This window comes from Xiphophorus couchianus, chromosome 18 (assembly GCF_001444195.1).
Source record: "Xiphophorus couchianus chromosome 18, X_couchianus-1.0, whole genome shotgun sequence".
Classification (NCBI taxonomy): domain Eukaryota; kingdom Metazoa; phylum Chordata; class Actinopteri; order Cyprinodontiformes; family Poeciliidae; genus Xiphophorus; species Xiphophorus couchianus.
This window is the reverse complement of record NC_040245.1, coordinates 5,928,609-5,941,662: the sequence shown is the minus strand read 5'-3', so window position 1 is coordinate 5,941,662 and position 13,054 is coordinate 5,928,609. Positions and strand designations below refer to the sequence as shown.

General features: G+C 42.0%; 1 protein-coding gene across 4 annotated transcripts in view; it reads right to left on the bottom strand.

The window, feature by feature from the left end:
• arhgap42b (Rho GTPase activating protein 42b) overlaps nt 1-13,054 on the bottom strand; it is a 109,531-nt gene that overhangs the window by 25,391 nt on the left and 71,086 nt on the right. For all 4 annotated transcript variants that reach the window (XM_027999062.1, XM_027999063.1, XM_027999064.1 and 1 more), the window contains exons 5-9: nt 9,273-9,374; nt 8,919-9,029; nt 7,732-7,836; nt 5,609-5,738; nt 5,156-5,256 (exon numbers count right to left, since the gene is read on the bottom strand). In XM_027999062.1, coding sequence (XP_027854863.1) covers nt 5,156-5,256; nt 5,609-5,738; nt 7,732-7,836; nt 8,919-9,029; nt 9,273-9,374 — 549 coding nt within the window. The remainder of the gene's footprint in view (nt 1-5,155; nt 5,257-5,608; nt 5,739-7,731; nt 7,837-8,918; nt 9,030-9,272; nt 9,375-13,054) is intronic.

The following is a 13,054-nucleotide window of genomic DNA, read 5'->3' as shown; positions in this document are numbered from 1 at the left end:
CACGATGGCGAGCGTCTGGTGGCCGGGCTTTTACCCATGGAGCCCGGCCGGGCTCAGCCCGAAGAGGAAACATGGGCCCCCCCTCCCATGGGCCCACCACCCGTGGGAGGGGCCAAAGGGGTTGGGTGCACTGTGTGATGGGTGGCGGCCAAGGGAGGGGACCCTGGCGGTCCGATCCTCGGTTGCAGAAACTGGCTCTTGGGACGTGGAATGTCACCTCTCTGGTGGGGAAGGAGCCGGAGCTAGTGCGTGAGGTCGAGAGGTTCCGGCTAGAAATAGTCGGTCTCACCTCGACGCATGGCTCTGGTTCTGGAACCAGTCTCCTTGAGAGGGGCTGGACATACTTCCACTCTGGAGTTGCCCAGGGAGAGAGACGTCGGGCAGGAGTGGGCATACTTGTTGCTCCCCATCTCGGCGCCTGTACGTTGGGGTTTACCCCGGTGAACGAGAGGGTAGGATCCCTCCGCCTACGGGTGGGGGGACGGGTTCTGACTGTCGTTTGTGCTTACGGGCCGAACGACAGTTCAGATTACCCACCCTTTTTGGAGTCCTTAGAGGGGGTACTGGAGAGTGCTCCTCCTGGGGACTCCCTTGTTCTGCTGGGGGACTTCAACGCTCACGTGGGCAACGACAGTGAGACCTGGAGGGGCGTGGTTGGGAGGAACGGCCCACCCGACCTGAACTCGAGCGGTGTTCTGTTGCTGGACTTCTGTGCTCGCCATGGATTGTCCATAACGAACACCATGTTCAAGCATAAGGGTGTCCATATGTGCACTTGGCACCAGGACACCCTAGGCCGCAGTTCGATGATCGACTTTGTCATCGTTTCATCGGATCTGCGGCCGTATGTCTTGGACACTCGGGTGAAGAGAGGTGCGGAGCTGTCCACTGACCACTACCTGGTGGTGAGTTGGCTCCGGTGGCGGGGGCGAAAGCCGGTCAGACCTGGCAGGCCCAAACGTGTTGTGAGGGTCTGCTGGGAACGTCTGGCGGAATCCCCTGTGAGACGGAGCTTTAACTCCCATCTCCGGCAAAACTTCGAACACGTCCCGGGGGAGGTGGGGGACATGGAGTCTGAGTGGACCGTGTTCCGTGCCTCCATTGTCGAGGCGGCCGATCGGAGCTGTGGCCGCAAGGTTGTCGGTGCCTGTCGCGGCGGCAACCCTCGAACCCGTTGGTGGACACCTTCGGTGAGGGATGCCGTCAGGCTGAAGAAGGAGTCCTATCGAGCCTTTTTGGCCTGTGGGACTCCGGAAGCAGCTGATGGGTACCGGCGGGCGAAGCGGCATGCGGCTCGGGCGGTTGCTGAGGCAAAAACTCGGGTGTGGGAGGAGTTTGGAGAGGCCATGGAGAAAGACTTCCGCACGGCTTCGAGGCGATTCTGGTCCACCATCCGGCGTCTCAGGGGGGGGAAGCGGTGCAGCACCAACACTGTTTATAGTGGGGATGGTGTGCTGCTGACCTCTACTCGGGACATTGTGGGCCGGTGGGCAGAGTACTTCGAAGACCTCCTCAATCCCACCAACATGCCTTCCACTGAGGAAGCGGAGCCTGGGGACTCTGGGTTGGGCTCTCCAATCTCTGGGGGCGAGGTCGCCGAGGTGGTTAAAAAGCTCCTCGGTGGCAAGGCCCCGGGGGTGGATGAGATCCGCCCGGAGTTCCTTAAGGCTCTGGATGTTGTAGGGTTGTGTTGGTTGACGCGACTCTGCAATATCGCATGGACATCGGGGGCAGTTCCCCTGGATTGGCAGACTGGGGTGGTGGTCCCCCTGTTCAAAAAGGGGGACCGGAGGGTGTGCTCCAATTATAGAGGGGTCACACTCTTAAGCCTCCCTGGCAAGGTCTATTCAGGGGTCCTGGAGAGGAGGGTCCGTCGGATAGTCGAACCTCGGATTCAGGAAGAGCAGTGTGGTTTTCGTCCTGGTCGTGGAACACTGGACCAGCTCTACACCCTCAGCAGGGTCCTGGAGGGTGCATGGGAGTTCGCCCAACCAGTCTACATGTGTTTTGTGGACTTGGAGAAGGCGTTCGACCGTGTCCCTCGGGGAGCCCTGTGGGGGGTTCTCCGGGAGTATGGGGTACCGGGCCCTTTGATACGGGCTGTCAGGTCCCTGTATGACCGGTGTCAGAGTCTGGTCCGCATTGCCGGCAGTAAGTCGGGCTCGTTTCCGGTGAGAGTTGGACTCCGCCAGGGCTGCCCTTTGTCACCGATTCTGTTCATCACTTTCATGGACAGAATTTCTAGGCGCAGCCAAGGTGTTGAGGGGATCCGATTTGGTGGCCTCAGGATCTCATCTCTGCTTTTCGCAGACGATGTGGTCCTTTTGGCTTCATCAGATCGTGATCTGCAGCTCTCGCTGGATCGGTTCGCAGCCGAGTGTGAAGCGGCCGGGATGGGGATCAGTGCCTCCAAATCCGAGGCCATGGTCTTGAGCCGGAAAAGGGTAGAGTGCCTTCTCCGGGTCAGGGGGGGTGTCCTGCCCCAAGTGGAGGAGTTTAAGTATCTCGGGATCTTGTTCACGAATGGGGGAAGAAGGGAGCGGGAGATCGACAGGCGGATTGGCGCAGCGTCTGCTGTCAAGCGGGCGCTGTACCGGTCCGTCGTGGTGAAGAGAGAGCTGAGCCAAAAAGCGAAGCTCTCGATTTACCGGTCGATCTACGTTCCCACCCTCATCTATGGTCATGAGCTTTGGGTCATGACCGAAAGAACGAGATCGCGGATACAAGCGGCCGAAATGGGTTTTCTCCGTAGGGTGGCTGGGCTCTCCCTTAGAGATAGGGTGAGAAGCTCAGTCATCCGGGAGGGACTCAGAGTAGAGCCGCTGCTCCTTCACATCGAGAGGAGCCAGTTGAGGTGGCTTGGGCATCTGGTCAGGATGCCTCCTGGACGCCTCCCTGGTGAGGTGTTCCGGGCACGTCCCACCGGGAGGAGGCCCCGGGGAAGACCCAGGACACGCTGGAGGGACTATGTCTCTCGGCTGGCCTGGGAACGCCTCGGGATTCCCCCGGAGGAGCTGGAAGAAGTGGCTGGGGAGAGGGAAGTCTGGGCCTCCCTTCTGAAGCTGCTACCCCCGCGACCCGACCTCGGATAAGCGGAAGAAGATGGATGGATGGATGGATGTTTTCTGACATGACATGAAGCTACTATGGTGCAAATTGGAGAGTAGTAGAAGAAGAAAATGAGGAAAAGTTGTCAGTTTGTTCTCTAGCAGCCTAAACCTGTAGCAGCTTAACTACAGAGAGAGCTTAGGATAACTTAGTCCTTTAAAAGAAGGGAAGAAAGAGGCGACGTCAGGGCGATCAGCCAGACGATGCCCTTTTTTAAAAGTTTAGTTTAAATAGAAGTTCCAAGCAGATTCAGAGAAGGAATTTCCGACAACTATTTATGCTCTACGTGTGACAACAATCTCCTGCATTCTTCTCATGCCTGGATTAAAGAGTAGGACTGGAAAGGAGAAGTTATTTCTTCCAAAGAAAATTATAAGTCTTGGCTAAGATCTCCTAAAACCTATGTATGTGTTATTGTCTGAAGAAAGTAAGATTAAGATTTGAATCAAGAATTTCAAATGGTAGGTTTTGCACAAAAGCAACACTGAATCATGAAAACACCCCATGCCTTCAGGGAAACATGGTAGTGGCAGCTCTATTTTTTACAGATAAAATTAAAGTTTCTATCAAGGTTGATCAAAACATAAAACCCTTTTCATAAATTAGTAAGGGTGTAGCGATACAATAATCTCACTGTACGATATACGATATTTTGATCATGACACGGTATGTATCACGATATTTTGCAAACAATACAATTCGATGAACTTTTACGATTTTCTGAAAGATTTTGTAAGGACAGATTGATTTTAGTGACATTTTGTGTTCCATAGACTTGGATTTAATTAATTGAAAACTGATTAAAAGCACCAAGTAACACAATACCTGACTCTGATTGGACAGAGTCTTACAGTCTATAGCTGGACAAAATGAATCAAAGATGCAGTTAGAAAATTAGTTTCTGTCATTAAATTAATGTGGATTTGACATAAAAGTCAGTTTCAACTGTGATCCAGGAGCTGAGTGGGGAGATGATCAGCCTCTGTAGACTCTCAATATGCAAATGATTGCACTTATGTTTTTCTTTTGAACATAATGTGGCTGCGTTTTGGAGTAAAAAACGTATTTTGGACTATAGGGAAAAGGCTTTTCTTCCTTGGCTCCCAGAGTTAGCCATGGCTGTAAGCTGTTTACTACTAGCTGCTGGGGGAGTGGCTCTGCCTCACCCCATAGTGATCGACTCCTTGTCTCGAAATGTCTCAAAACATTGTAACAAAAGTCTAAAATTAAATCTGACAGAAAATCTTTGGGACAACCTTTGGATGAGGGAACTCCTCATACTCTGATACATTTGCAGAATTTCTGCAAGGCAAAGTGGGAAAATATTGACAAGGGATGATGTGGAAAGCTGATAGACTACTACTAATGCTGAAAATAAATCACAGAAACCTTAACAAAGGACTTGTTTTGACAGATACAATCAGGTTACTCTAGTTTTTTCAATTTTTTTGTTTTTTTAAACATATTTCTTTTTCAGTTGAATGTATAGGATAAAAGTCACAATATATGTGAAAAAAGCTACTTTCAAAATCACTAAAATAATGGAAATAGTAAAATGTCTAAACAAAACATGGCAGAACAGTTAATTATTATATCAGACATTTTTAGCACATCCTGAACACACACACACAAAAAAATAATAAAAAAAACAGTAAAATTTTATTGTTTAAAGATTATTTTTTGCTTCTCGAGTTTCCTTTTCTTTTTATTAAAAGGTTTTGGTATAGATAGATAGATAGACAGCATTTATTGTCATTGAACAGAATTCAACGAAATTTCCATTGCATTGTATTCCATTGTATCCATTGTATTCCATTGTATCTGTCTACATTTTTTCAGGCCCTCCTACAGTTAACAAGTCTTTTGTTTTCCAAGTTAATTGAGTAACTCTGACAGCTTCCTCTTGTCCTCCCTTGGGGGAGAAACAAGCAGGCTCTTTGTTTCACCCACACAGATTACACTTGCTCTGTTTTTTTTCCCCTTTTTCTCTGCTTTTATCAGGTTCATCTACAACCCAAGGAAAGCAAACTGAACTAAGCTGAACTACCTGTTTCCCGGCTGACTTGTTTTCTGTGTTGCTCATGGTGAAGGTCTTGCTTCCTTTGTCATACATGCAGTAGTGACGCGTCCACGTGCTTCCCAGAGGACCTGAGACGGAGAGATGAGAAACAAAATAGCAAACAGTTTTGCTCTCAAACACAGGCTTCTTGAAAGGACTTCTGAAAAAAGAAATTCAATTAAGTTGTGATGAATCCAAATTTGTTTATTGCTGCTGATAAAAATCTATTATTTGTGGTAACACCCCCAACACACATCCACTTTCGAGAGTGCATCAAAGTGAATCCGTAAACAGGATGAATTATAGAGCTCCGTGTGAAACGATCACTTCTGCGGCGACCTGGGAAAGCTGGAGACATATTTATGGTGATGGATTTAAAACGACGCACTTCTATCTGAAGCAGGAGTGAGAGAGTCCAAGTGGAGTGATGGGAGGACTCACGCTTCTCCTGGACGTACAGGAAGCCTTCCATCGTCCACTGGCCGGGGGGTTGGTAGTCCTGATCTGCAGACCTTATCCTGTTCATCAGCTTCTCCACTTCCTGCTTGGTGCTCACAAAGTTGTTTCTTGTCTATGTGGAAAAATACAAGATTATGCAAAGTTGCAACACACAGCACTTGCACAAACACTCCATTATTTGCATTTTGTTGGATAAACAAACACACATTGTTGCATAATTGTAAAATGTAATAAAAATTATACATTGTTTTCATATTTTTAAATAAAAACATAAACTTGCCAGTACACTGAACTGAAGAACCAACTTAAGCAGCAAATGCATCTGCAAGTGGTTTGGTGAATGTCTACCAACTTTAAGTCTTGGACTTTGACTGTGCTGAGTTCAAACTTTGGATAGACTTGCAATTTTCACCAGTCATCACAACTTTTCTGCAAATCTGACCAATCACCTTAAAGTTTTCTGTATTTCTCTCTTTTCTGACCAATACTCTTAGGCCTCTTGTTAACTTTCTGTTTCACAATATCTCTTGAAAGCATGTGTGATGCTAAACACTAATGTTTACCCTTCAAAAACCATGTACTTATTCTGCGTATACAGTTCATGTTAACTTGGATGACCAGCATGGAAATATTTCAATCTTCTTTTGCACTTTGACAACTCTTCAGCACATGATTGTATTTGTATTAAGGGTTCTATTTCAAGAATTTACTTGAAAATATTATTGGCTTTTTAAACATTATTATGTTAAAATACTTTTTTTGTTGGGAAAGTTATGTTCAGCAATTTCAACTTTTTTGTAAAACCATGTTATGGCAAAGATAATAATTTATAAATCGTGCAAATTCAACCACAACATTTTAAAAAATGTGCCACAACATCTGTAACTTTAGGCCGCAACAATCACAAAAGGACATTGTGGCATCTTGGAGGGACTGTTTTTCTCTTTCCAACAGAATGATGTCATCACCATGCTTCATTGTAGGGATGGTGTGTTCAGGGAAATGTGTAGCTGATTTTTGACACTCAGATTGTCCATTCTGAGCTGTGGATCTCAGCAGCTCCTCCAGAGTTACGGCAGTTCTTCAGTTTCCTGGCCTCTCAGTTAAAGAGGAAAACCTTAGTAGGTTTATTGCTGTTCCTTCCTTTATTCCACTTTATGATGACAAGTCTTTGAGATTTTCAAAGCTTGTGAAATTGCTTTATTACCTAATCCTGATTTAAACGTCTCCACAACTTCATCCCTGATCTCTCTGCTGTATGACAACAAGTGCACAGCAAATATCTTCAGATTTTTATTTGTAAAATGTTCCAAAAACCATTTCCTATTTTCCATCCACTTTACACTGATTTACTACAGTGTCCATGTCTTTCATAAAAAAAAAAAATACATTTAAGGCTGTGGCCATAATGTGACAAAAGTAAAAATAAAAAGATCAAGGGGTTTGAAGATTGTTGCAAGGCACTTTATTGGCATGAAGAATTCCCTCACTGTGCCTAAACTAAAGCAGTGTGACAAATGTCTCCAATCCCACCAATGAGAAGAATAATTAACACCATGGTGAAATATATTTTATTAATATATTCAAAAGTATGCTTGAATTGATTTGAACTTAGGAAAAAGATTCTGCTTTCTTTTCTTTTTTTTTTGGAGTTAAAAAGGTGAGGGTGAAGCTGTTTCACATCTCAGAGCAGAATGCTGCGACAGCCTCACCTTTGTCAGTTCCTATTAGTGCTCTCTGCATCTGAAGACATGGAGAGAGGGTTATACAGTGAAAATTGTCAGAGCAATGCCTCTGACATTTTGGGTCAGAAATAAAATTTGGACCCTCGGGCTGAAAGCATCGAGGTCGCAGTGATGGAAGAAGGAACGGTGGCAGGGTCTGCAGTTTTATTTTCAACTCCTAAGTGTTTTTTGACACAGCACCATTAAATGGTCCGCTGTAACTGCCTGCAACGCTGCCCTGAAAATATCTGTCCTCCATGTCATCACACAGTGGGAAAAGAAAAAGCGCTCTGCTTGTTATATCTAGGTAAGATAAGCTGCAGAATCTGATTATGTGGCTAGTTGCTTTTGTGTTTAACCCTTTGAGGTGCAGAGACTTACGTTCTGTAGGTTGAACTGGAGCTGCTGTTTGTATGGCTCAAATTCATGAGCCAACTCATATCCTTCATGGTAAAATGTAAACAAACCCTGAAGAAAGGCCAACAGCTGGAAAAAGGAAACATGGTTTATTCTTAGTAGTAAACATTATAGAGCTTCATTATGTGTCAGGGAACAGTTAAATATAAAGCTGACAACATTAAAGTACTGGACAAAAATTGGACTGCTGCTACTAAATGATTATATTACATAAAGTTGTGTATTTATAACACTTAATTTTAAAGTAGTTAAAAGACGTTTCCCACAGGTATTGTTCAATGTTTTTTTTCTTTTAATAAGATTGTGACCTTAAAACAGTGTCAGTTATTAAAAGAATATGCTAAGAAATATCTTATCCATCACACTCGATGAATTTGAATATTCTAGTGTTGCTAACACTCCACGTAAGATGACAGCAGAGAAAAAATGTTTCTGATAGTTTTTGCTTTTTATAGCAGAGAGATGTTAATCTTGGTTTCTGTATAACACACAACCATCCTTGACCACTGTAGGAAAATAAAATACTAGAGTAGTGTAGCAGGAGTGAAAAAAAAAAAACTGATCTCATCTTGAGCACAGAGGATCCCACAAACATGGAGCTGCACTCAGTCAAATCCTCAGACACAACCGCTGATTTGATTTCTAGGCTGAGGTTTGGTATATCAAATGAACAAGGATGAAGTGCCTTATCTGCGCCTGGATTCATCACAGCTGAGGTGGAGCCCTGTCATTTTTTCCCCCTCTCACCAACTACCTGCAGATTTGCATTTCTGGCATGGGATATGGGCTGATGCCAGAGGATGTAAATAAATGGAAAAGAAGCTTTTTTAAAAAAGTTTGCTCCTGACTCACTTTTTCAGGGATTTACATGCAGAGAATTTAATCTTTTCAAAGTTCACTCCCCGCATCTGTAGTGAAATGAGTTTGATAAGCACTTCTCTTATTTAACAGCTGAAATTTGATTTAATTTTACCTGCTTCTGCCTCCTTGAGTGCACAGGAAAAAGTGAGATAAGGAAGTCAAATTTGTGCAGTAAAACTGCCTTCATTACAGAAAGAAGAACAATAATTTAAAAAGGCTGTTTTCTGCTTTAACTAAAGTGACAGCAACAAAACTACAAAAAAAAAAAAAAAGTAAAATACTTCACTTACCGGCTCAACAAACTCAAATTTTTTCTTTTCTTGCACTTCCTGAATTTTGAAAACATACTCAAGGGATGTGTCATAAAAGAGCTGTCTCTCCTTATCAATCTGCGTGTCAGCCTGAGAATGAACAAACAAAGCAGGTTTGAGCCATGAGACAGAAACGATTCAGCCAGGACATAGAGAACGCTTCATTACTCCACAGAATCGGTTTGCACAGAGAGAATTAAACAACAAAACAGTCATGCATATATCCACACAAACCTGAAACTTTGATTTTCAAAGGACACCGAGCTGACCGTAAAAAAAAAGGGAATTATTTCAAATACATCTACAGGAAGAGGAAATTTGCTTTGGTTTTACCTCCTGTAGATAGGCCTCTTTCTTTTTAGATGACAGGTTGAGATGTCTCTCAAGTGTGGAGTAGTATTTTTCCGTCTCCTTATCAAATTTCTTCTTTACCTCCTAAGACACATGAAAGGCTTACATACAACTTGGAATAGAAAAATAAATAAATAAACAAATACTTTCATTATCTTTTATCTGAGCTGTGAGTCAAAATCACCACTAGGTGGAGGTCTAACTACAGTGCAGTTTCACAAGCTATACGTCAATTGCCATTTAAAATTCCGTCAATGGATTATTGTAGGTCATAAAAGTGGCATAAAACGCATGTAATGACAAGTCGACAATGTCAGCATGTCTGTGTTTGATCAATACAGTCCCCCAGCTTGGGACAGGGGTTCAAACCAAAACACATAGCACTGTAAATCACAAATAGCATTATGCATCTGGCATAGTCAGAGGCAGGAGTGGCTGAAAGCTGTTTGCGTTTTCCTTCCCATCCACCAGCCTGCAGGGATATGTCAAACTCAACAGCTACAAGTCTCCTGATGCAGACAGTGCTGAGGAAAATGTTCAAGAAATAGGCTTTTTATGCTAGTTGCTCATCTCTGCTACAGAGATCCAAACGTGCCAAAAAAAGGAAAAAAAAAAACCTAAATTTCACTTAAATATGAAACAAATAAATGAATAATGTATAAAATACCTACTAAATAAAATGTGTCATGAGTCTATTTATTTTATAGCACTTATGTTGCAGCTGATGTATATCAACAAGAAATTCACTCTAGATGTCCACAACAAATTAAACAATCTACACATTTTTTAAAAATCTAAACAAAACAGTCAAGAAGAAGAACAGAAACAGAAGTTTCTCATGATAGGACAGAGTTCTCTCAAGGTTTTCTAGAACCTTGTTCCTGCAAACCTCTGAATGTTTCAGTTTCAGCAGCAAAAAGAACATCTAATTATAAACCAGCATTAATTTAGTACTTGCCAAAGTTATGACAGATGAGTCAAAAATAATAAATAGATGAGATGTCTGTGAGCCAAAGACTGCTCAAGAGGGGTAGGGATTTCATTGACAAGCAGTTAGTTTTGAGTAAATAAAAAAGGGATTTATCCAAGTTCACAACACATGACTCCACCGGCGAAGAAAAAAACAGTCTGATGGAAAAAAAAGATGTTGCAGCACATTTAGGCAATCCAATAAAACACAAAGAATATTGTTTGGCTGGATAAGAACAAAATGCAACTTTTCACAGCTCACTGCTTATGTCATGTTTGGAGGAGGTACTGCATTGAATGTAACCCCCAAAACATGTCAAGTGATGAGTAGTAGCAGGAACACTGAGATGTTGGGGAGGCTTTCAACAGCCTTCAGATTGATTAAAGGAAAGATGAAATTATTTTCTTAAGAATATAAGAATGAAACAAGGGGGGTGGGAGGGTGTTTCAGCAAGACAATGATCACTAAAATCCAGCAAAGAAAATTCTAAATCTGTTTCTAAGGAAATGAAGCTGATCGAATGTCCCCTGCAATCAATCAGCCTTTATCCGACTGAAAATCTATGGACAGAACAGATAACCAGAGTGCATAGAAAAGAGTCCCTCAAGATTTTAAGACAGGTTTTATGGAATAATTTGTCAAAATGACACGTGAGCAATGCATTAGACTAGTTTCTGCATACAGGCACATTTCAAAGTCGCCATTACCAAAATATGCTTTTGTGCAAAATATTGAATGTGTTTAAATAAACATTCCCTGTAGTATTTCACTTCTTTGAAATTCTCTTACTTTATGGAATAAATTGTGTTGTTTTTTTAAGTGGTGGATTTAAATCTGTTGTAAACTTAATACCAATAACATCATCAAAAATATATTTCTGATTATTCTTTTTGGCTGGATTCACAAAATGTATTGATCTTTTCATTAATTTTTAGTGCAAGACATAGGACAGTTATTTTATCTGTGAGTTTTTCTAAACAGTCAATGGATGTGGCTAGCAATGCTTTAGCCAAGATGTTTAGAATATTTCTGAGGTGAATCAATCTTTTTTTTGGTGATCCATGGTGACAGTTTAAATTTGTTAATTTATTATTACATTGTGCGCTGTGGAAAAGAAAGCTTGAAATAACTGAATAAATCTTGATATAATTACATATGATCTTAAAATTTAAAGACTTAGTTATATAACCATGTATTTAACAAATTACAGCCACATTTAAATATGGAAAAACTAGATATATCTACTTTCAATTCTATGCCAATCATCTCATGTGTAAATAATATTCAATGATTTATTCATTATGTTTGATGTTTCAGCACTCATAGTGAGGGAGGTTGAAACTTTTCCTCTTCTCAGTCTTAAAAAAAGGAAAACAGACTAAACTTGCAAGCCTTAATGAAATTCTGCCCAAGCAGAGAGGCATTCAAGTGTCTCATCTGCAACTGCGACCTCCAAACCGAGCTATGCCTATTTAATGCCCCTTACATCTACATGCAGATGCAGGGGACAGATATACACTCCAGAGGGAGGATGGAGAAAGTGTGAGGAAATGGCCACTGCAACCAGATCCTCCTTGTTTGTTTTTATTCCCATGGCCCTGAGATTTAGCAAGTCTAATCTGCCAGCTACTGATTTGACCTAGAAGAGAGTTTTGTCTCAACAACTCTGGAAGCAGTTAAGCGAAGGAATTCACCCACAGGACACAGCAATGTCCCTATACGAGTATCTGTAGTGCAGCAAAAAAAGGGGGGGGAATCAATAAATAATTTCATGTAGCAGCATCTTATTTCCATCTGTCTTGCATGTCGGACCAAGAAATGATTTTTCCAACAATGTGGAGAAAATCAATTCAAAGTGTGCCTTTATTTCTGAAGCAAAGAAAATGATTTAGGTAAAGAGCAAAAATAAATAGATGCTTAAAAGTGTGTGAACAGTTTTGGTCAACAGTGAACATGCACTAGGAATTGACATTAATGCTGTAATAAACTGTTATGATTAAAAAAATGCACTTGATAATGCCATTAGCCATCAATGTGGATTTTTTTATTTAATCACTTTATGAAACAGACAAAAACCTTAAGGATAGCCCAGCAATTTTCAAATGGATTAAGCTATTTCAGAATATTAATTTTATCCTTTTTAAACCCATATTTGATGCATGTCTGGAATGTTTGTCCAACAGGAACCTAATTCAAAGTTTCAACCATCAGGCTGCTAAAGATAAGGTGGGGTTTATAAAATTTTATCTAGTTCTTCAAATCCCAAACACTTTTTACATGAACCAATATCTCAGACATCCAAACAGGTCCAGATCCAGATACCGCCACCATACTTGACAGTTGGTACAATGTTCTAAGGTCACTGAGTCTTCCTTGCAACAGTTATCAAAAAGATGAATCTTCATCAATGACATCGATATTCCAGTTTCTTCCAGCATAATGCAAAAGTCTTTGTCATTTCTGGGTGTTTCCTGAAGATTCTACAAAATCTTTCTTTCATCCAGTGGTGACAGGTGGCTGAAATACGGACACAGTTGGGTGCTCTGAAAACACTGCTGTGCCTGTGAAGTATGTTTTGATTTTTATCTGAGAAAAATCAAATACAGTTTACTAATTTACTAACAGAATGGTTTCAGTCCCCTCATCAAAACATTTTTTGAAGGACTTGTATTAAGTTTCCTGAATGTCCATCCAACAATCCTAACCTCAATGACAGTAAAAATCTGTGGATTTTGTTTGAATGCTAGGTGCTTGGGTTAAAACCATTACTTTGATTAAGCTGTACCACTCCTAC